The sequence below is a fragment of the Heliangelus exortis genome, chromosome 2, assembly GCF_036169615.1.
Source record: "Heliangelus exortis chromosome 2, bHelExo1.hap1, whole genome shotgun sequence".
NCBI classification, from domain to species: Eukaryota; Metazoa; Chordata; class Aves; order Apodiformes; family Trochilidae; genus Heliangelus; species Heliangelus exortis.
Window position 1 is genome coordinate 16,950,429 of NC_092423.1, and position 23,531 is coordinate 16,973,959.

The 23,531-nt window shown below is 39.5% G+C and overlaps 1 protein-coding gene across 2 annotated transcripts; it reads right to left on the reverse strand.

Annotated features, from left to right (window-relative positions):
• Positions 1-3,688: 3,688 nt before the first annotated feature.
• RAB18 (RAB18, member RAS oncogene family) lies at positions 3,689-19,295 on the reverse strand. 2 transcript variants are annotated; one of them, XM_071734957.1, is made up of 7 exons: positions 19,125-19,295; positions 16,472-16,527; positions 10,325-10,386; positions 8,451-8,523; positions 6,493-6,611; positions 6,345-6,411; positions 3,689-4,948 (listed from the first exon to the last, which is right to left on the reverse strand). In XM_071734957.1, exons 1-7 carry the CDS (start codon positions 19,190-19,192, stop codon positions 4,770-4,772), a joined length of 624 nt encoding a protein of 207 aa, XP_071591058.1. In that variant the 5' UTR covers positions 19,193-19,295; the 3' UTR covers positions 3,689-4,769. The 2 variants fall into 2 exon arrangements, with proteins under 2 accessions (XP_071591058.1, XP_071591059.1); XM_071734958.1 differs by lacking the exon at positions 6,345-6,411 and having other exon boundaries at positions 19,125-19,269.
• Between the last annotated feature and the right edge of the window lie 4,236 nt (positions 19,296-23,531).

Here is a 23,531-nt window from a genome sequence, read left to right on the forward strand (position 1 = left end):
ACTTCAACACCATGCACACTTCTAGAGTGTGATTTGAGCAGCAAAATGTTCAGAAGGTATATGATCCCTTGCTAACAGAGAGCAACTGCTTTATTTAATAGGAGTTTCACTATTAGATATATCAAAGTAATCTCTCCTGCAATATTGATAGTGAATGGTTGCAAGTAATTACAAAATACCATGGTCTTCTTTAGGGTAAGCTGCCACTAAACTATATTGGTGTCTCAGCACCATGTAGTAACTTCCCTTCTCATTCCAGCTATGCCTGTAAGACTGAAAGTATTTCAATATCATTTATTTACTTACTTCACATAAGACATAGAACTTTCCACTAAGTATAAGGAAACCACACTAGTGTTAATCACTTACATGTGGTCACTAACACATTAATATCAGCCCCTCTAAAAGATTTCAGCCACCAAGTACTGCCAGGGCTAAACACAGCAGGAAAACACACGAAGCCATCAAGTGCAGGCCCGGGTCAAGACAGACGCAGAAGCAAATGAGAAAACCTGAATTTAAATAACTGAAAAAATTCTCAATTACATAATTTACTTATAGACAGAAAAAATGGTTACGTGGTATCTGTCAGAAAAATTAGGGGCTTGCTCCTCAGCATGTTTTCCCTTAACATGTTCTTATGCATTTCTGTGTCCATCAACTTGACTCCTGCCACACTGCAGCAGGACCCAGCTGGGGCTGATCATTCCCAAGGATTTGCCTCAGCACAGGATCAGCTACTAAAAATTCCTCAGCATTTTGGGGCTCACCTAGGAAACAAAACTCCAAGCAGACATTCTGAAATACACCGACTGCCACAGGGTCACTGGACAAAAAAATCAGGTTTCAGTGAGCAAAAAAAGGCCTTAGAGGTGCCTTCCTGTATACAACGGAGACACAGAGAAGTTAAGCTGCTTTCCTCAGAGCCACTCCAAGTACTATGCCTACTCATGGATTTAAGCTTTTTGATCTGGTTCATTTCTACAAACACTGATGCAATACAGAAAGAGATACAGGCTCAGAGACAGATTACACCATTGGTTCAGATCAAGGTTCCTAAATTTTAAAAGAAATGCAACTATTTTCAAGACAACATTTTGCTGTATTTTCTTTACCCAATGAACAAAAAAGGCTCAGATACTAAAACAGGTTCCTTCTGCCAGGAAGCTATACTGTCAGCTCTGAAAAAGCACATAACTATTTGTCTGGCAACATGAAAAAGCTCCTCTCATACTTCTGTTGCTTCTTGACACCCTGGACAAAAAGGACAGCAAGACACAGGAACTACAGGAACTCTCAACAATATGACATAAATGGGCACTATGCAGCACCCTCAACATTTGTATCAATCCTCCATAGCTAAATAGCAGTATTGATCACAACACAGGCTACCCAAGTTTTGCTTTTGAAATAAATGCATCCAATTCAGTCTCAAAACATAGCATTACACCAAACTAGAGGGCAAGATTAAAAGGATTACTACAGTTTACTATATATCCTTCAGGTCACTGACAAACGAGGGAACTAACACAGTACAACATACTGAGCAGTCGCTACTGAGATGTGATGGCAGCAAGAACACCACCATTTTCTGACATTCTGCCAAGGTTGATGAGACAGTCATCAGTATTTTTTGAGGTCTTAGTGAACTCAGGTTTTCATTTTGTTAAGACTTACTTTCAGCCAGCTGTTGAGCTCATTATTCCAGGAGAACAGGAAAAGCAATGCTGTTGTTTGGATAAAAGCCTCACTAGCAATAAGGAAAATAAAAAGCACCTTGTCATACCCACCAGGAGCCTGTCCCACCTGCATTTTAAAACAGTGAAAGAAAAAAATCTAAGACAAAACAATAATACCACTCTGTTATAGTCCCAAGTGTAAGTTCAAGTAGATGCAACTGCTGTGCCATATTCTTCCAGGCTATTCTATAGACTACAGAAAACCTCTGCCAGCCACAAATACTTAACTGCTAGACAGTAGTTTTAATACCAACTACCGGAAACAAATTCAGTTTAACAGTCATGTAAGATTTCTCAGTTCTCTCATTCTGATTTAGTATTTTTTTACAAAACTCTCTGACACAGAAATGGGCATTTATTCATTGATGAAGGACACCCAGGAGCTATATATATTCATTATCCCTCAGCTACCTACTAAGATGGACTGAATGATCTCTTGTGCATAACTGTGACTGTAATACTCAGTATTCCACAAAGACATCAGCTTGAAAACATATTAAATAGGTTAAGATAGAGCTTGCAATAGTTTCAGATATGCTTGCATTACAGCTACAACAGTGACAGTACACTTGGAGATAATGGTGATACTGTTCTGACCTGTAAAGGGGGAAAAAAAAAAAACCAACCTTAGAAATTATGGGAACAGTCTTATTTGAAAGATAGCAGCCCCTCCTACATCCTCCCCCACACAAAGATATAAAAAAGAGGATTAAAAAGAAGTAGCAGAGTAAGAGTAACTGATGCTAAACTTGTTCTAACACATAGGGGAAGCACAGGAATGCACCCCTCCAGTACACAGCTTCTTAACACAGCAATGAGGGAAGGTGGTAAGACTCTGGGCGGTGAGACTTCAGCATAACCCATTTCTCTGTGGACATGACCAAATGTGTTTAAAAGAGGAAGACAGAAGAGCTAGTTGCAAGTCAATTAGAAAACACCTGTTTTTAATAAAAATAATTTTAAAAGTTGTCTAACTACTCTCAGTCTCACCAAATATGCTTTCAGAACATGCTGCTCTCTCCTCAGAAAACTTTTGCAGGGAAAGAGCAAGTGACTAGATTCTTCTGCAGAACAATACCCACTATTCAGAGTACCCTGCAGTTCACCCCTTTGACATGAGCTGTCAGATCTGGCAAAGGCAGAATAAAAGATGAATTCAGGTCCTGTGACAAAAGGACCTTTTGTGAGAAACTGAAAAGCAAGCTTCTTCTCAACACAGGGATTCACCCAGACTAGTGGGAAAACAGGTATGGAAATACAAATTACAAGCAGCATTACAATACTTGCCCCATATTACTGAAATAATACTAAAATAATTGTTTGATTCAGAGTCCTCATGGTCCTAACAAGTTTCTTCTACTGCTAGCCTACAAAAGGCACAAACATCTTTTCACCTCAATGCTAGCAAACAAGATTTGCCCAGCCCACATACTCTGCATGAAACAGTAATACAAATCTAACATTTTAATACAATATGTATGTGTATTTAACATTAATTACATTTACAAATTTAAGTTATCCTACTACATTAACAACAGTATAGATACAATATCTGACTAAAATTAGCATGATTAAGTTACCAAATTTTGGTATTGTTTTCTAGAAAGTGTAAAACAGAATAGAAAACAAAGTTCCTATGTGAAGAATAAAGTGGATTTAAACAGAAGCAGCCAAGACCTGCTGCAAAATACAGATCATGTATGTTGACATTAACACAAAATGTACTGTAATCACTATTTTTACAAAAAAAACCAAAAAACCTGATAGTTCAGTTACTGATTGCACTAAATTTGTGATTACTTACAAAATAAAAAAACAAACCCACAACATAGCACCCTTGTCTTCTCCTTCAGAAACCAGAAATCATATATTTAAGAAGTGACCTTATTTAAACTGTATATGCTAGGAAATAAACAACTCTACAATAGGAAGAGGTTAGAAAAGTTGAATACTGTGGAAAAAATTTATTAGTCTATACAAGTCTTCTGAAACAAACCATTGGCTTTGATACATGAAATTCAAGTGAATACTCATTGCAATAGTATTTTTCCATACAGAGATCAAGAAGCCCTATAGCTTCCCACTTAGTGTCTGTGACAGGAAGTTTTATTTCAGAACAAGTAGCTGCAAAACCAGACATGATAGAGAACTTCACAGCCACAGTGAGCTACAGTTTGAGATAGTTATATTACAAACATTTAGGAAAACCAGGCATCTGTACTGAAGTGTGGCAAATTGATTGACAATCAAAGAATAAAGATGTCATTCAGACCCTTTGCCGAAAATGAAAACTGTCTACAGCAAGTCTAGAGCAGGCTGCATCATAAAAACTTAAGAGTACAAGAGTACCACAAATTTAGTATATAAATATAACAGGATTAAAACTCCAGTTAAGCCATCAACTGAAGTGACAATTAAAAAGAAAAGGCGTCCCCCAGCTTTGCAAAGGAAGCTTTCAAAGCATCTCTATAAGAAAGTGCTGATACCAACTATGGCCTGTGCCAATTTGTATTTCAGACAGCTCTGCTGAAAGTGAAAAATTTAGCAGATTTGTCCAAGAAGTGTATAATCTTGCTGTTTTTAATGCCATAAAAAAGCATTTACTAGAAGAAATGAAATGTAACATTTATAGCTCACATGGTTTTCAAGATCTGTGCACATTATATAGTTCTATAACTTCAAGAGTATTTTAAAATAAGACAGAGCAGACAATGCAGTGATGTGCTCGTTAGATGAATTTGTTTAGAATAGTTACAGGATGTATGTATACAGTCAAACTTTTTTAGTGCATTCATTCTTGCACATTATTTATGCTGCTTATAAAAACCTGAAGATTGCAAACTGGGCATGCTTACCATAACATTTTCAAACTGGGAAAGCTGCAGAACATTTTTCCTACAGGTGTTCACTGCCATGATACAAAACAAATATGTGCAAACTGCAAGGTCCCTAAAAATAGCATTTAATGAATTTATGTACAGAAAAATGTCACTAGCTGTTTAAATATTTAAGGAATAAGCTTCCCAAAGTTTATAACATAGAACAATATCCACCACAAGCTCCTCCTCCTCCATATCCTTCTTCCTTGCTTGATAACTTGACACCTCTGTTTTGGCTCTCACTCTCCCACAGTCCAGGAGTCTGAATGATTTTTTCAACAAGTTCTTCAAAGGCACACTGTACACCATCACACGTTCTTGCACTCGCCTCTAGAGAAGGGACACAAGAAATCAAGCATTAGCACAGCTTGCAGTAACTTTAGTATTTCTCTTTCAATTCAGTCTCAACTACAACCCAAACTTAAAAATTCCATAATACATTCTGTAATTACACAGCAGTACCAAAATTAGCAGGTATTTAGATTTTTGTCACAAAGCAGCACCTCAAAAGAATCTTAACAGAAGAGCTTCCAAGTTGAATGGTACTAGAATATATCTAGACAGCTACATCTTATCTTTATTTTACTATAGAAAGGGTTCTCCTGACTTAAAGATGTCTGATAAACCTGGTTGTGCTTCTGTACATTAGTCAGAGCTGTAATACCACCATAAAATACAAAACGAGGATCCAGACTAGGATTTTGGGTCAGCCTCCATGATATATCTAATATAATAAAAAGCATTAAGGGATCTCATTTCTCCTGCAGCAAGCAGAATTACAGGTTATTTCACTCTAGAGCCTTACTTTGGCTAAGACCAAGAAGTTTGCTCACAGGGTGTGAGAGGAATAGATACCATCTGAAATGGTCCACTCCACTACAGCCTGCCCTGTTCTACACAGCCATTCAAAAAGTTAGCATATGTAGCACAAAGGTTTAATTTTCATGCTTCTCTTCATCTTCCATGCTCTTAACAGACTGTGCCTTAACTCTTAACTTCTATTTGCACATCTGACACTGGAGCCAAAAAGAAATTCAAAGGACTAGACAAAGAAATGTCATTAGTCAGAGATGGGAACACAAGTCTAATGTACCAGAAACATCAATAAACTGCTTTGCTACTGGATTCATCCTATAAAGCAATGACTGCTGATCCTCAAATTAAGCATACAAACCTATGCATAAACATTCACTTCAGCACCCACAAGGCTTTGTCTACAAGCCTCATCTTGCAGCAGGATGAGACCAAGATATTTGCTCCAGTCATAATTATGTCATTACTCAATCCTACCCACCATTTGTAAGTTATATTCCTACCTATTTTTACATCCCCGTTCCAATACAGACTTCTTTTGCTATGCTGAAAAGTGGCCACTAGCACCAGTTTTCTCTCTTTCATACTGGTTCTGTCATTAATATAGCAAGTAGCTTTGGAAAAGAGATCAAGACAAAACCCCAAACATAAAACAAGTTTTGTCAGACTACAGTAGTCTGCATTCCACCCTTAATTCTTGGACACTTCAATATGCTCATCTACAGTTAAGATTAGACACCTGCACATATTCAAGGACAATGTTTAAAAAGATGAGAATACCTCATATCTTTGTACCTGCTGGAGCTGAGACACACAATAATTGGATTGTACATATGAAGACTATCAGACCTACAGAAGCAGTGCTTTCCATTATGTGACAAAATGAAGGTCTCTGCAAACACCTGTAACATACCTATGAACAACATGGAATGCTTCCTTGCAAATTTGAGACCTTCATTTCTGTCAACTTCACGGTTTTCCTGTAATAAGATACAGCATTAGTATGCATTATTAACAATAACACACCAACAGATTACTTACTGCAGTTGAATTAATTTTACCTTATCAATCTTGTTTCCAACTAGCATTTTCACTATGTCATTCCTTGTGCAGTATGTCTCCAGTTCATTTAACCAGTTATCCAGCTTGACAAAAGTATCTCTTCTTGTGACATCATAAACTGAAAGACATTAGCAATATTACTACCACAGTATTTGTTGATGAAATACAGCTTATATTCCAAAAGGAGCAAAAACTACGGCTTTTTCAAAAAAAACACTGAAGGACTACCAAGAATCCAAATTTAATTACTACAGAAGACAATAATTGGAAAAAAAGTTAAATATCCTTCAGTTCAAATCACCAATGATACTCATGCAGAGCAACTCTTAAGATGCAGTCATCTACTGTTCCCAGAACAACTTACACTGAGACATCCCAGCTTACAGAGTAGAGATTTTCATTCTCTAAAGAATTTTATACTTTCAGATCCCTAATGTAACACAACCATTAGCATCACCACACAAATGATATGCAAAGAGCCTGGCACTACTGTCTGCATTGAGTTAATTAGTGATAATTAAGACTAGTATAGTACTGCACTTAGGCTACTGGTTTAGCTAAAGAAGAGAACTGATCACCAAATACTTAAAAGCACTGCTTAAATACTGAATTTTCTGCATTTTAGTGTTTCAAGCTATTTAGGATTTGTGCAGGATATAAGCAATAAGCCATGTTAGCAGCAGAAAGGGCAGACAAAAAGCAGACCTTGTTGAACTTGAAATCTACTACACAATAGCTGCCATTTCAAGCTCTGAAAATATTCTTTCCTTCATTCTCACATCCCATTTCCAGACTGGCGTATGTTGCTCCCAATCAAATCTATAGCTTGGAGTGCATTAATAACTTTATTTTTAGGAAGCTACTTAACAAAGAAATAGCCAAGAGAAAATTATTCAAAAAAATTAGAGAGCAAATCTGAACAGCAGATCTTTCTAACTTCCAAACAGTACTTGCTTACTTCTATAGCTTTCAACAACAGTAAGTGGCAGGTTTGGCATTAGCAATGAAGTGAGTTGACAAGACATGCCCTGACAGCACCTTCCTCTATCAGGAGGATTATGCAACTAAGACTTGGGCAACAGTGCACACAAAACAAAACCTACCAGGAAGTCACATGACAAAGGTTATTCCAAGTTAAATAATTTAACTGGATACAATAAATTACCAAGAATCATTCAAGTCAGATGCAACTGCAAAGAAATTTAAATTTGCTTCCCTGACCTTACTTTAGTGAGCCCTTCACTTCCAGCAATGGAGATACAGAACTTCAGAGCTCAGTGTCTGCTTCACAAGTTCCCATATACAAAAGGAAGCAAGAAACTTAAGAGACTTCACTGTGAAGCTACAATTATGGGCTTTGGCCTGGGATTCTTCCACACAGATTGATATTTTAAGTTCTCAAAGAGTCTTTTCTAAGCAATTCCGACTGGGTAACACCCCATCAGTATGGAGACACAAATAGCAAAAATCCCAGGCAGACTCTGCAGTGTTTATACTGCTTTCATTAGGAAAAAGAAATAGGAAAGAAAAAAGAAACATATAAAAAAACCCCTCAAAACAAAAAAACCCCACAGCTCTACACATACTGATACAGAAAGAATACACTGAGGAAAAGAGAAAAATATCTTTTTTTTTTGCTTATGGTCTTAGTAAGCACAATCAAAAAACAATAGTAAAAAATAAAAACTCATGGCAGCACAGGGACAGCTCCAAGCTACCCCTTCAAACAGCAGTAGCTTTTAATCTCAGGCAAAAACCAAACATCAAAATTAAAGGCAAAACATCAAATTAAAGATCTTTTCATGTGTGAGTTATTCAATACAGATATAATGACTGTTAATAGAAATTAGACTTTATGGAAAGGTTACACGAGTTTGCTGTAATAAAACCACAAACTGTGGTTGTTACTGTAATAAAACCACAAACTTATTCAAAATAGTATGCAAGCTATACTTACCTAGGATAACGCCTTGTGCACCTCTGTAGTAACTGGGTGTTAATGTTCTGAACCGCTCCTGACCTGCAGTATCCTGAAAAGCCATTCAGAAAGTTCCATTGTTTACAATTTGAGCATGATCTAGCTCAACTCTCAGTTGTCCTGCTTCTAATGAACACACAAAATAAGATTCAGAGTATATGCATCTACCAGATAAGCTGAGTTCATAACCTTCCCTGTTTTTCCCTGCATATCAGCAATTTTATATAGTTTGTCCTGGGAGACAATTTTGAACTGTTAGGTGTGGTTAAATAAATTAAATATTTAGCAGTAAGCCATTTCTTTGAGAACATTTGTTCTGCAGGTAGTACAGTAATCACCTTGGTACAATTAAATATGATTCAGTGCCACAGAAAATGCATTTATCATGCTACAACAGAGTAGAAGCATAAATAAGTCAGTTTTTTCTGTTTTTAAGCAAAGTTGAATTTACATCTTCAAATTTAAAGCATCAACAGCTCTGAAAAAAACCCAATAATACAATGCTGTTTTATTATCAGAAATTAAGTTCTAGAGTACACTTACTACAGACCTCATGCATGGAACATTTAAATAACTTCATCCCAGTTACCTCAGGTTAGAAGTAGCATATGAAACGCTGCAGATTAAAAAACAGTTCACTACCAAAGAATCTGCATAACCAAACTGTACTTCCAACATTCTAAAAGACACTCAGACAATCCAACACATCCCAACCTGGTTTTGTGTCATGATACACCTTTACAAGTTTTCATTTTCCATTCTACCTCAGAATTATTTCCTCACATTTAACAATACGAAAGAAGATAAGCCCTAAGACAGCCCTATATAATATTTTCTATTCTATTTGGTCAAACCAATTTATTTTAGAGATCATTACTACTGCCCCAATAAGACATGTGTCCTGTTTGTTAGTCAAGGTATGAAAAGTCCTTCAAGCAACAGAACTGTTGCAATTATATATTTCATGTTCTACTATTACTACCCAAGACATATTTTGCATGTGTGAGAAACAAGGTTTCATTCTTGCTTGCTACAAGAGGTCACAACTAGGTCTGTATATTCAAAAGGAGCTTCAAGACACATTAAGTGTGGAGAATGGTATGTAGAACAGAGTATGCTTTTAAAAAAAAAAAAAATTATTTTTCTTTACTTGCCATGAATTCAGAAGTTCTACTTTTAATTAAGAGTAGATGTTGAACACTCAAAGACTATTATAAACACTGCCTCTGCCTCACCCTCTTCCAGCTGCATATGTTGCAAATAACATTGACCTCAAGCCTCTGAAAGTCTTCCTATCAGGGCTACTAAGTTTGTAGGCTAAAAATAGTTTTGAGAGGTAACATTTTATCATAAATTGGGCATGCAAGACTAATTCTTAATTGGTTGATACACTACTAAATTTTGCCTAGAACATCTAGGTTAAATGCACCCTTTTAAAGCCTCTCAAGTACAGACAAGAATGATATATACAGGGGAGTCTCAGACTAGTGAGGGCTGACTCCTTAGAAGTTAGCAATTAATTACGCATTTAAAACAAACAAACAAAAAACTAAAAATGACCACATTCACAGTTTTAAAGTCTGACTGAATTAGTATAATCTTATTCCACCTTCTCTCTATTCCTAATCCTACCAGACCCAAAATGAGTGCTGCAAAAGCAGCTCACAGGCAACACAATCTCCCCATTTAACCCACTGCCCCACAGTTCATCCCACTTTCTGAATGGATCAGTAATAACTTCCCATGTCTCCAAATCACCTCCATATTAAATAGAAGATTCTATACAAACTGTACATTATAGAAGCCATCACTATTCCTAAATCAAAGTAAATGTTAAGAACTTAGAGGCTTACCCATATTGCCAATTTAGCTTTGTTTCCATCAACTGAGATAGTTTTCACCTTGAAGTCCACACCTAGAGGAAGAAAAATATTTTAGTTGTTCAAACCTACTACAGCTATTTTTTAAAGAGCAATTAAAGTAAATAGAAAACAAATTCAGAAAATAAGTTGTGAGAAGCAGGAAGAGTAAGTTTCATTACCTACTTATGAACCTTGCTCAAAACTGAAGCTTTTGTTTCTGAAAGGCTTTTGCAAAAGCCTAGAGGACCTTAAGCCATTGACTGAAAACACTTTATGGAAGCAAGGCCAATACTACACTTCCTTTATTAAACCACATATTCCAAGACAAATATTCAAGTTTATAATTCAAACAGATTAACTTTCTATTCATTACTCATATATGTACTTTCCTTGAGTATGTTTGTGGTCTTGAAGAACATACTTTGAAAATAAAGGAAGCTGCATTTTGGTAGCTATTTGCTGTTTCCCTATCTCAAACAATGTGACCAAGTCCCATCATGGTAATTATGTAGAGATAAACTGATAAAGACAGAGACTCATCTACTATATGATCACTGTGCTGTGAGAAACAATGTTAGTTAACAGTAATTTGTCTAACAAGCATATTAAACACTTTTTGGATAATTTGAACACAAAGATCAGAGATTTCAACAACATGAGGAACTCACCAATACAAGGGACCAAGAAAAACAAAACAAAACAAAAAAAAAAAACCAAAACCCCAAACCACAACATGGTGACAGCTCTGCTATTGATAACACTCATCTACCTCAGCATCTGAAAGTTCTTCCCTATTTTGTTTTAAATACGCTGGAACTAGCAGCCTGTCACTGAACCAAGAAAAAGCTGCACAAAACTCAATCCAAGGACAAGATGTTAAGGAGTGTGGAAATCTGAAGGTTATAGCAACACACATTGATCTGAGAGATTGGGCACTGTTACGATCCATTTTTCTGTAACTTAATCCTCAGGTTACCAAGAGGAAGTAACTGGAAGTATGTTTAAACTGTTCTGTGACTCTTGCTTCCCACCAGGCAGCAGTGCTGAAACATAGTAGGCAGCCTGTCACTACCTTCATATGAACAATTTCCAGGTGTAACAGCACCTGGAAACATTTTATACTTTGATTTAAAATGGTAGCCATTGTACTTGCTACAAAACTATACTAACACAATGTTTTAATAGGGCTTCATAATAAGTGTGCTGCAGGTACATTCCCAAGGCCATGCAGATTACAAACAAGTACCAACAGTTGCCAAAATGTGTTCAACTTAAAAAGTCACAAAGGGGTATATAGGATGCTTAAGAAATTGTTCACTGAAAGCGGATCTACAGCTTCACTGCAACTATGGTTTAAAAACTTTATTTTTTAAAAAATTAAAATTACATGATGCTTATTCCACTTTCATAGCTTCAGCTCACTATACTTCCTGAAGCGTCAAGTGACTTTCAGACTGCACTGTGCACTTGAAGAAGTCCATGCTCTTTATTTCAAGCAAAATTTTGCCAAAGTACCTTAAATTTTGCCGTAACTGAATAGGACTCCATTTTTTTCAGGAACTAAAACTCTTAGTCCCTAATTTAGTAGTAATATAATGCTCCACACAACATACAAGGATGGTATACTCTTCTAGAGTTATGTTCACAAAAAAGAATAGTCACTATTAACTTTATTTTATACACCAGTTCTTAGAACTTCACCTCATTCACAGAAGACCGCTATGCTAGCAAGTTGAGTCAAACTGATCCGAAAGAACATCCTGTACTGCCAACTTTCAGCACTCAGCAGTAACGTTTAGACAGAATCTCTTCTTCCACTGTAATTGCATATTTATTTCCCTAAACTGTAAAAATCACCATTCCTCAGCCAGGATATTCAACAGCTCACAGCACATTCTTTTACCCATTCATCTGACATCAAAACCTGTAGCTGCAGATATTACAAGTTCACCCATTTGTCTGACACCAAACTTACAACTGTAGATATAAGTCTATCAAATACTTGGCATAACAAAGTATGTTACAGGAGTTTCAAAAAGGAAAACCTCTTTCCCTTAGGACAAGTGTATTAGGTCTATTTTGAAGACACAGTATACTTCTCCCAGTAAACAGATTCCATTAAATAAAAATTGCAGAACTGTAGGCAAAAGATATGGTAAGTGTATACACACCTTTTGGTTAGCCTTGCTTAAAAGATAATGCTTTAAATTCTGCATGGACATTGCAAATAAATTAAGAAACTAAAACAGCAAATAAATCCTATGTGTTAGACTTACTACTGAAAAGCAAAAACATGAAATAACAGCACACCAAAACATATTATTTGAAGTCATCAAGATATGGCAAATGTAATTCTAGTAAACCAAGGGTCTCAACACATAAAAAAGCCAGTTGACAAAAATTTTTACAGTAAGTAGATTGTTAATTATCAATCTACCAAAAAAGAGGACAAGTAGGAAAAAAATACAGGGCTCAAGAAAATCTTGTTAAATTGAACAAGCAGGATACTTATGTTCCCTAAATAATTCAGTGAAATACAGACATGTTTGTTTGACAGGTGTCAGTTCTAAGACTGCAAGTGATGTTTCTATCCCTGACAAAAGCAGCCTGAGAGTGCTTTCTACTATGCCTTGGAAGGCAGCCAGAAACAAGACAATACTCCAAAACTAGACTGTACTCCTGAGCATTGATATCTACCACCTCAGCAATACACTAACATACTGTGGGCTTGCAGTTTGCAAGGAAAAGCTCTGTCACCTTCATGCTGCCCTCCCATTTAGGTCAGTATGCCATGCTGTATTTACACATAGTGCTAAATCAGCTTCAGTGTATCATTTCTGTTGTAGGTAAATTACAATTTACACAGCTTAGAGTTGCAGGACTCCAAGTGCAAGGAAGGCTAAAAAGTTGAGACACATCAGATCCATGTGATGCATTACTTCTGAAATAAGGACAGCATGCAACACTTCCCTAGAATCTCTTGTATCAAGAACGAGCAAGTAAAGACAAGCACCAGCAGCAAGGAAAACAGAAAACACTGGGGTACATATAGTCTGATTCCTGTTGACGAAGCCCGGTGAACAAGTCAGCTTCAAGAGAACACAAGGAAGACAGATGATTTGCTACACTGAATAAAACATACTTAACCCAAATGAAAGCTACAGAAGTTGCAGTATTTGACCAAGGCAGCCTATTTTTTGAGAATGCTTCAGGACTTTTACAAAATTAAAACCACCCTTACAAAACAGCAGTTTAGGGTTTCATTTAAATTCCACCCAGCTGGCTTGTGCAAGCTACAAAGATAAGGAAAGGGATGTGTCAACAGGTCATTGCAAGGGACCAGTTATACTGCAGCCAAGGCTTTCTCCAGGGCTGTGGGTTTGTGTGCAGTTGTTTTTGTCGTTTTGGCTTTTTTAAACAGAAGGCATGTTCTCTCTCCACTTTCTAATCCAAATAAAAAGTTACTTTCATCAGTTCAACACTCAGTAAGTAGATGACACTATACATAGTCAAACTATTAATTTTGGAAAAGTGTTATACTCTACAATCTCAACAGGAAAGCCTTCAAATTACTTAAAAACCTCTTCCATCCACAAATTCAAAATGAAATAGTGTTTGGCCAGCACAAAAAGAAAAGCAGGTCAAAATTCACAAAGAGTTTTGGCACTTCAGCATCTTTTGAGTATCTGAATTTGGCATCTAGGGTCTCTCTTCATGCAGCAGAAAGCAGTTACCTCTGAGGGCTCACTCCAAGTACTCTACCTATGTGACCAACAAATCCTGCCCTGAATTTAAAGTTGGCATGTTGCTTCTTAGCAATATGTTAACCAGAAAAATGTGAACCTAGAAGCTAAGTAGGTTGCTTTGTTTTGTTTAAAAAAAAAAAAAAAAAAAAAAAAAAAAAAAAAAGAACAAAAGAAAACAAGTAAGAACAACAACAAAAAGGGAAAGCTCTCCCACATGATTTACTCCACACACGGTGCTATAGGACTTCCATAGCACCCATGGATCCCATATTGCACAAAACTACCACTACAAGATCAGCTAGAGAGGACTAACAGCTAGGGCAAACTAGGCCAGCATTTGCTCAGTGTCTGGAAACTTCCCTTACCTGACAAATAATCACCTTCATTCTAGTACGAAACTCTGATTTGCTGCTAACCAACATCAACCAGCTACCACACAGGCTGTTGTGTATTCTGACAAATCCAAGAGGAAGTATTACTTCAGGAAATAATTCTCTAGTTTCTCAAAGAGTGCACTGACGTCAGTTTTCAACACTGGTAAAGAATATTATGTACAAACAGCAGAATAAAAAAAAAAAAAATAATCCACCACATACTGACTTTGAGCTATTTTATGGGTATCCAGAATGTCATGCAAGTTAAAAGTAGCTATTCTGCACCAACTCCTCGCCCACATGGTTGACATACCAGGAAAGTATAATTAAGTACATACAGTGCCAAAACTATTTAGATCAGAACACAAGACTGTCATGCTGGAGCATGTCCATAGAAGGGCCACGAGGATGATCAGAGGGCTAGAGCTCCTCTCCTGTGAGGAGAGACTGAGAGAGTTGGGGTTATTCTGTCTGGAGAGGAGAAGGCTCCAAGGAGACCTTATTGTAGCCTTCAGTATCTGAAGGGGGCTACAAGAAAGCTGTGAGGGACTTTTTAGGATGTCAGGTAGTGATAGGACTAGGGGGAATGGTTTCAAACTAGAGGAGGGTAGATTTAGATTGGAAGTTAGGAAGAAGTTCTTCACCATGAGGGTGGTGAGACACTGGAACAGGTTGCCCAGAGAAGTGGTGGAAGCCCCATCCCTGGAAGATTTTAAGGTCAGGCTGGACAGGGCTCTGAGCAACCTGATCTAGTGGGAGGTATCCCTGCCCATGGCAGAGGGGTTGGAACTAGATGACCTTAAAGGTCCCTTCCAACCTTGAAAATTCTACAGTTTTATGATCTTCACCACCTGGTCTGCTCTCTTCTTGTCTCCTTCCACCCTGTTCTCCCTTGGGAATTCAGGCAGGACTATGTGGACAAGTTCACTTTTTACAGGCAAAGCGATCAACAGAAATAGGCTAGGTTCCTCCACTCAGCTGCTCAGTGCTTTATATAAAACAACAGTCCTGTATCTTACTAACACTAATGAAAAACAGATCAATTTATTGACTTCTTAACCAGATAGAGCTGGCTTTGTTTACCAACAGCTGAACTCAAAGATTAAGAATTTTATGCAAATCCTTAACCAGAGCTCAGTAAAAGTAAACAGAGAAAGTAAAAAAAGAAATTGAAATGCATTGTCTGGAAAAGTCTTCTCTATTTTCCATTACTTCAGTTATCAATTTGGCACAGAGCTGCATCACAAATTTAGAAGTTTCACTTTGGTGCCTTGAATGACCACCTACATACTACATCCTGCACTCTGGGTTACTGTCCCTCAGGACAACTGACTTCACCTTTGGTAGCTATCATCCCAACATAGCAATGACTTTTTTTTCCAGCAACTCTACATTCTTGGGCCTATTCTATTTTTCTTAGAAGTATAGCTGCCAAGGAACAGATTACTGCATAAGAGAAAAGCGGCCACATTGTAATTTCATCTCTATGAAGAGAAAGCAGAAGACTCACAGAGCCCAGTATGCTCTAGTACTCTCAGGAGTAACATCCAATACTACAGAGGGTCTTAAGATAGCTACAAAGTATCATAGTACACAGAACACAAGTCCTTGCCAGCAATATTGCTATTCAAGCAAATTGACAAGCTATCCTGCACAGATAAATCAGTGGCTCTTACATTTCCATTTTAGCCTGAAATGCTGGCTAACAGTGAACTGCAGGTTGTTTCATTAGAGCTTTTCACTGCCTAAGACTTTCATTTTCTTGGTGAAGGGTGATACTTCCATCTCTTTTTCCAGCCAAGAATACATTTTTGAATACAAGGAACAACTCCAGGCCAGTACATTCAATGAATGCTCTACACCAATGAGCGCTTCAAGTTAAGAATGTGTCCACCCCATTCTTTCCTTAAATGGAAGCATGTCTGAACTTCACTACTGGTTGGGCAAGTCTGAACAAACAACAATTTTGTACTGAATTTGGCATAAATTTTTCTCAGGTAGCATCAGCACACACTTACCGATTGTTGCTGGAAGTTCTGGGTCAAATGTATCATCTGTGAACCTCAGCAGAAGGCTGAGAGGGAGGAAAGAAAAATAAGACTTACTATTATTGGAGGATATATGAAGCTTGCAGAAATACAAATTGCAAACTCTGAAAGTAACGGCAAGATTACATAGCTAAATAAAAAAATACCAATTTTCCCATAATTTCTCTCCTACAAAAAGCAAGGAAGGGACCATGAAAATAAGAGTAGACACACCCTGCTAGAGGAACCCAGGCCTCTTCTTTGCCATCTATTACCACATACGTCTCTCTGAAAACAAAGTACCACACAAGGTGTCAAATCAGTTGCCTGAACAGTCACATGTCCTGCTTCTCAAAGTATTTTCCTTCTTATTCTAGATTGCTTCTCACAAAATTCAATACAAAAGTAAGATCTCTTTGTTTTGTTTCATTTCATATTGCCTCACACAGTATTTCTGTAAACTTGAAGAAAATTCTAGCTCAGCTTTTGACCCCAGAAATAATTCCTTGAACTAGGCACAGTCAAGGAATACATGCATGAGAATAGAGACAGAAGTTCAAGGGCAGAATTATCTCACCATTGTTTTAAGAGTCTGTATCTTATTTGTATATATAAGGACTTCCACACTCACCTTTTTCCCCTAGCCTGATGGGTATGTTTGCTTCCAAAAGAAGCACAACTATAGCCAAGATTTACCATCAGACCACACTATAGTAGTAGGGTCCCTCAAAGAAGTCCCCACAGTGCCACCCCTACTTGTGCCCAAAGTAGATTTTTCAAGGGACAAAGACTCTCAGCATACAGTTTTTAAAATCACCAGTGTTAGGCATCTGTGGCAAGTGTATATTACCATGGGGCAAACAGCTGTTTGCCATGACTGACTGCTTCTATTCATTTCCAGGCTGGAGAAACAAAACAAAACCCTATTTATATTTTGGTCTTCCCTCCATTGTTTCTCCTGTCTTCTCTTTTTGTATATGAATTTAGCAACAAAGTCCTTTTTAGCATTTAGACACAGTACTGCATTGACAAAAAAGGGACTACTAAAATTCCTTTTACTTCAGTAATGCTGGGTGAAAACCCCTAAGTTACACACAAACCAACTCCAAATTCAACAGTAGCTTTATTTACCAAAGAATAAATACAAATATTTTTAAAAACTTGATAGCACCCAGGCTTTTACTGATACATTTAGACAGTTGTATCAGGATGCTATTTCAGAGCAGCTGTTATTGGCTGTAACCAAAAATATTTCCAGTCAGAACAGAAAAAATATGGAAACCTCATACTGCCACATGAATAAAAACATCAGTTTACAAGACTGAGGGCCAAGTCCAGCCAACCTCTACTTTTTCCACCTTTCTTTCATATGCAGATATAAATTTCTTGAAGTGCACCATCACATTCACAGGAAGCAGTTTTAAGACAGCATTTGGTCAAAGTCAGGACTCCAACCACTTGCTATGCCACACTAATACAAGTTGAACATCTGACCTTTCCGAGTCAAGGTACAGATTAAGTGACAAAAATTCAGGAGTAATTCAATATTAAGTTCCTGTACCTGAACCACCATAGTGTTATTTCATAACAATTCCATTTTTTCTACATAAAGCCTCTTTAACAACCTTTCTAATGCAAAGAAATAAGCGTATAAGTAGGTATACAAAGACACCATGCACACTGTCAATCTCAGGAAAAATTCTTCCATATGGCCACATTTAAAAGAGATGACCTCAACTAAAAGAAATTTACTCAGATCATGTCTGTCACCAGAGGCCTACTGGATTATGAGTTCAGTAGCTAACTCACTGAGTGCCTCAGATTTTTAACAAATAAGGCTGTGTTTGGGGTTTTTTTCTAATTAGCAGCTTATCCATTACTTAGGATCATAGTAGAAAAGTAGAATTTCTACCATAAAGCCACCAAATCTAACATGACTAGTGTGATACATTTCCAGATGCCCTCCTGCATTTATATCTCATATCTTTTCTTAAGATCTACAGTACTAACAAAAAGCAGAGTTTAAGAAAGATAGTAAAAAACAAAAAAAATGGTAGCTTGGACAAAAGCCACAAAAAAGGGGGAACCAACCTCAAAATACTCAAGAATATAATTAGACAGCAGATGAAACGCTGGTAGAACTACTTCACTGCCAACCTTGTATACACCTGTTTACCCCCTACACCCAGCTCTGGGTCAGCCTTAACTCTATGTGTATATATTATAGACCCGATTTAACGCCAAAACGCTATGGAAATGCAGAAGCCCACCCTTCTTCACAGGCCACACGGAGGCCCAGCTCCCCTAGGCCAAGCCCTCAGAGCTATGCTCAGCTTCGGTTTCCAGCTGGCTCAGACAGACACCAGCTCTCGCCCTCCCTGCCGTGGGGCCGGCGACGGGGGGAGGACTGCAGGGGAGAGAGTCATCCCCGAGCAGGGGCAGCCCCTCGCCAGCAGGAGGGTTGCCGACCAGGGGCGAGGAAGCCCCCCCCGCGGGGCCTATCCCTCCTCAGGGAAGGCCGCGCCAGGCCGGGCAGCAGCCTCGGCAGAGGTGGGGCTGTACAACGCGGCGGGGGACTAGGCCGGGCATGACCAGTGCCTCAAGTCCTGACAGGAGAGGCCGGGGGAGGCGGGAGCCCCCTCACCTGGACTTGCCGACGCCGCTCTCACCGATGATGAGGATCTTCAGGGTAGTCAGCACGTCCTCGTCCATTCCGCCCGCGATCCCAGCCCGACCCCCGGCCCGGTCCAACACTCCCTGCACACCCTGCGGCGGCACCGCCTGCGCCTGCGCGCCCCGCCGCCCTTTCACGCGCCCCCTCGCGGCCTGCGCGGCGCATGCGCCTGGGGAGCCTCAGGTGTTGGGGGGGGGAAAACAGATGATTGGCGGCGCATGCGCAGAGAGGCGGGCGTGGCGCCGCCAGGCGGTGGTTTGGCGGGGGCGGGGAAGCGGCTCCCGCGTCTTGGATTGGCGCGGTTCGGTGTCGTCTGCGTGGGTCTGTGAGGGGTCCAGGGTGGAGGGCCCACAGCCCGGATGCGAGATGCGTTGCAGTGCCAGGCAGTGTCTTCGAGGGGCGTGGGGTCTGTCGTCGGGTTTATCGTTTGTGGGGGGGGGGGGTCAGGAATGGGGATCGGCAGAGAAAAAAGAGAAAAAATTGCAGAGGGGAAGGAGAAAGATTGAGACGAACAACGGTAGTTGGCCAGCTTCCTGTGCTGAAGCAGAACCATCACCTAGTCAGGAAGTCACCATCCAAAAAAAATGGTCTCATTTGATGACAAACTGCGCTATGTCTGGCAGTGTGGAGTAGGAGGGATGTCACACTGTACTTCTCCCAGCAGAATCATCCATCCTCCACTAAAAACCTCTAAATGTTCTTCTACAACTGATTCCAGTGAGAATATAATCAGCTAACCTCTTGTCACAGCTGCAAACATAGTTCAGACCCCAGGTACAGAAGTGCAGCTCTTAAAATCAAGCACACGTGTGCCTGATGTGCGCCTGAAATCGTCCTTGATCTGTGCTGTTGTCCCTGGGCCAGGCAAACAGCCTCTGTTCAGCTCTAAAGACTGACTCTGCAGCACACATGTACGGCCTTTGGCTCTTCTGTAGTCACACCAAATGAAAGAAATCCAGCCATGTCAGCAGTTTGCCCCGGGCAGGCATACTTGTGAGACCAGTGGCTGTTGTCAGAATGCTGGCTGCAGAGAATGACTCCTCCAGCAGAGCCCTGGTTTTGCTGGGCAGTTGCCTTCAACTGAGTTACTGGGCCAACACTGTTCTGTTCTGTTACTCTTCTTTTGTGTCTGTCTGGTAAACACCCTTGGAGCCTTGCTCCTCCCACTTTCAGGATCTGCTTTCTTGCCTCTTTTACATCAGAAAACTAACTCCCAGAATTAGTACAATAACAATAATTATCCTGTTATATTATGGAGGCGTATTCTATAATTAAGCATGTGCAAATGGCTGGCTGGGTCTATAACAGGACTGTGCCTGCTTATTTGTAATCACCTGTGATTTGTTGAAGGTGTGACTTACTTCTCATAGTTTGGATTATGCTTTGCAGTCATAGAAGAAAGCAATATGCCTAACTCTCTGCTGTTGGAAATGTGTAGCAGCTGGGTGTGGGTCTTAGCATGGAACATGAGGATTTGAATATGGAAAAACAACCTAAACAGTGAGGGATATCCTTCTACTAAGGATATTTGTATCCTGGGATTTGTTTTCCATTGTAGCCATAGAGTCAAACTGTTCAACATGGATATTAATTCCAATGCAGGTTACTATTATGTATCTCACTCACAATGGAGGATTGGCCAGAGTGGCATTCAGATCCTTGACCTTCATAATGAGCAGGTGCAAGAAAGGAGACAAAACCTGCCCTAAACAAACAGCCCTAGACCTGTTGCTCCTGTTTGTAGATATTGGGCTTTTGACTCTAATGATCATGGCCTTTGATAACAGGTGTTTCTCCATCTTGTCTTCCTTCAGGTGGGACTATGTATGCCTATCACTCAGAGATTGCACCTGGCTGCTGCAGGCTACCTTTTTGCTGTGTATCTATTTTAACCCTGGCAAGTCAGGCCATGTTGTGCATTTTCCGTCCCTACTACAGGACCCAGTGGTATTGGATAATTAAAGCAGCTCAGACCTATCTCCTTCAAAATAAGAGCACTATGTATTCATTGAAAGATGTACAAAAAATCAGGGAAAAAATATGTACTTATTTCCCTATTAAGTTTTTATTGGGTTCCTTCTGTTCCTTCCTATCTCTGAGTTAGGAGAAACATCTAGCTGGCTGTAATTTATGGGTGTCTGCCCATTTTCCTGCCTGGTTTTCACTATTCATCAGGAGTCCTCGGTTACCTGTGAAAACTAACCCTCTCTATAATAAGGCTGGAGAGCTTTTTTGCTTGTTTGTTTGCCATTTACTATCCTATTTGATCCAAACCTCAGATGTGGGACAGTCAAGCCATAACAGCTCAGTAGCCCTCTGATAATCCCAGGAAGAACACTGGAGATCTTTTTACTGTGTTTTTTTCTTATGCTGTGCCATTTCCTCTTGGTGTCTTCTTAGCGATCCCTGAGTTTCTGTCAGAACAGCACCAAGGATGCCACCTGTCTGCATATAATATTTATCAGTCATTATGTGTATATTGCCCCTATTCTTGGTACACTGCTAAAGGGAGTGGTCTGATGGTAGAAAACAAGCATAACTGGTTTCAAGACAGTTCCCTGCCACCTATTGAGATGTATCTATATTGAGAGGAGATGAAATTTGCCCTTCAGAGATTCCCCTCTTGCCTTCACTGTCTTTCATGAAGTCTGCCTGGTTCCTGGCCGGATACAAGACTCAGAGAAGTAGAAAAGTGCCAGCTCCATCCAACTAGTGCAAATGTGTGCCATTAGTGTTGTTGAGGTTTTGATTTCTTCAGGGAAAAAAGGGGGAATCATCTTAACAATGATAGTTTCCATAACTATATTTTCAGCATGAAAATGCCCTGTCCACTGTGTTACAGGCTTGACTATATCCTCAACAACAAGTCACAGGGAATGAACAACTGTGGTTACCTTTCTCAAAAGCTGGGGAATTATTTACAGTCCTTCCCTTAAGGCTGGGATCTATAAAGAAAGGGCCCCTCGTGACCCCTGGACCAGTGATGTAGTGTAGTGCCCTGAGAGCAGGTAAAGGTTAGAAGGACCTCCACTCAGTTTTTTCCTGCTGAGCCAGCTGCACTGTAACCTTAGCAACAGAAAGGAGTGTGTCAGTGATGAGTAAGTAACACGAGAAGCTACCTGGGATAAACAACTAAGGGCTTCCTCAGTCTTATTCTTGGTCTGAAAGACACCTGGGAACCTTTGGTGTGTTCGTTTGAACCATCTGCATTAGCTTCCAGTGCTTAGAAATGGGGGTAATGGTATTTGCCTTAAAAGGCTGCAGAAACAGCAAGGGCTGATATGCCAAGGGAGCTTGGGTTTGTGTTTTCCCTGCCAGCACTGCCTGGTTTAACATGAGCTGTGAAATTCATCATGAGAGAGTGGCTACATAGCTGCATGGCTATCCTCCTCTATCTCTCTTCACCAATGCCAGCAGGACTAAAAAGGGGCCTTGAAATGAATAGGTTCTGTTTAGGTTGTTCAGGTACACTAAAGCCTCAGGTGGATGCATGGCTCCAGGTGTCAAAAGTCCTTAATTCATTAGTACTTTCAAAAATTTCCCTCAGTTACGCCAACTGTGCACAGTGTCCCCTTCTGAAGCTGAGAAGTTCAGCCACGTCAGAGAGAAGCTGACAGCAATCTCTCAGAGGTCTCATGTTGCCAAGACTAATCCTGCTCTCCCATTTCCAGATTGCAAGGCTGACCTGCATGTTGTCGTGGCAGTGACTCATGGGTTATGATTCACAGTGAAACAAGCATTATTGCTAAACTCACCCATCCCTCCTAGCAGAAATGACACACACACACATGCACATTCCTTTTTAACTTTTCATGCAGTAATTTGCAAAGTTTGTAAAAGTGACTATCAGCATGTGTGTCAGATTCAGGGATGTTCCTTTCCGTGTGGCATCCTTAAACACAGTCAGCACATCTACGTGATTTCATATACAGCAAATAGCAAGGAGTGAAAATCCAGCAGTCCCAGAACTCTGGGCAGGATTTCTCTGGAAACCACACTAAAATGTAAATGATCCTGCTGTGGCTGGCCACTCCTTTTCTAAAGAATCCAGCCTATTTTTATGAAACAACTACATAATAATGTTTCTCTCCCCTGCTCCAACAGCAGACAGATCTGGGCACTCCCATCTGTTGATCCTCTCAGTGTCTACTCATTTTCTGTGGACAGTAAGGGGGATTTACGACTATAAGCACATTAGCTCTGGGCAATTAAAATACGTTGCTTATAGTCAATGCAGCTTTAAAAAGTGGATTACACACAGTGTTGGGGTTGTAACAGACAGGAGTCAGCTATTTGGGGAAGAACAACAAAAATAGTGTTTCAGCCATTCAAAAAGCTGTGGTTGTATGTGAGAGTGATACACCAGTATTTTTCAGA

Bases quoted from the DNA above. Each gene is read 5' to 3' on its own strand.
- RAB18 (XM_071734957.1), bottom strand. From the start codon at position 19,192: ATGGACGAGGACGTGCTGACTACCCTGAAGATCCTCATCATCGGTGAG. The intron at 16,528-19,124 runs GTGAGGGGGCTC...CCTCCCTCTCAG, and splicing joins AGCGGCGTCGGCAAGTCCAG to CCTTCTGCTGAGGTTCACAG. The intron at 6,412-6,492 runs GTAAAATTAATT...ATCTTATTACAG, and splicing joins TTGGAAACAAGATTGATAAG to GAAAACCGTGAAGTTGACAG.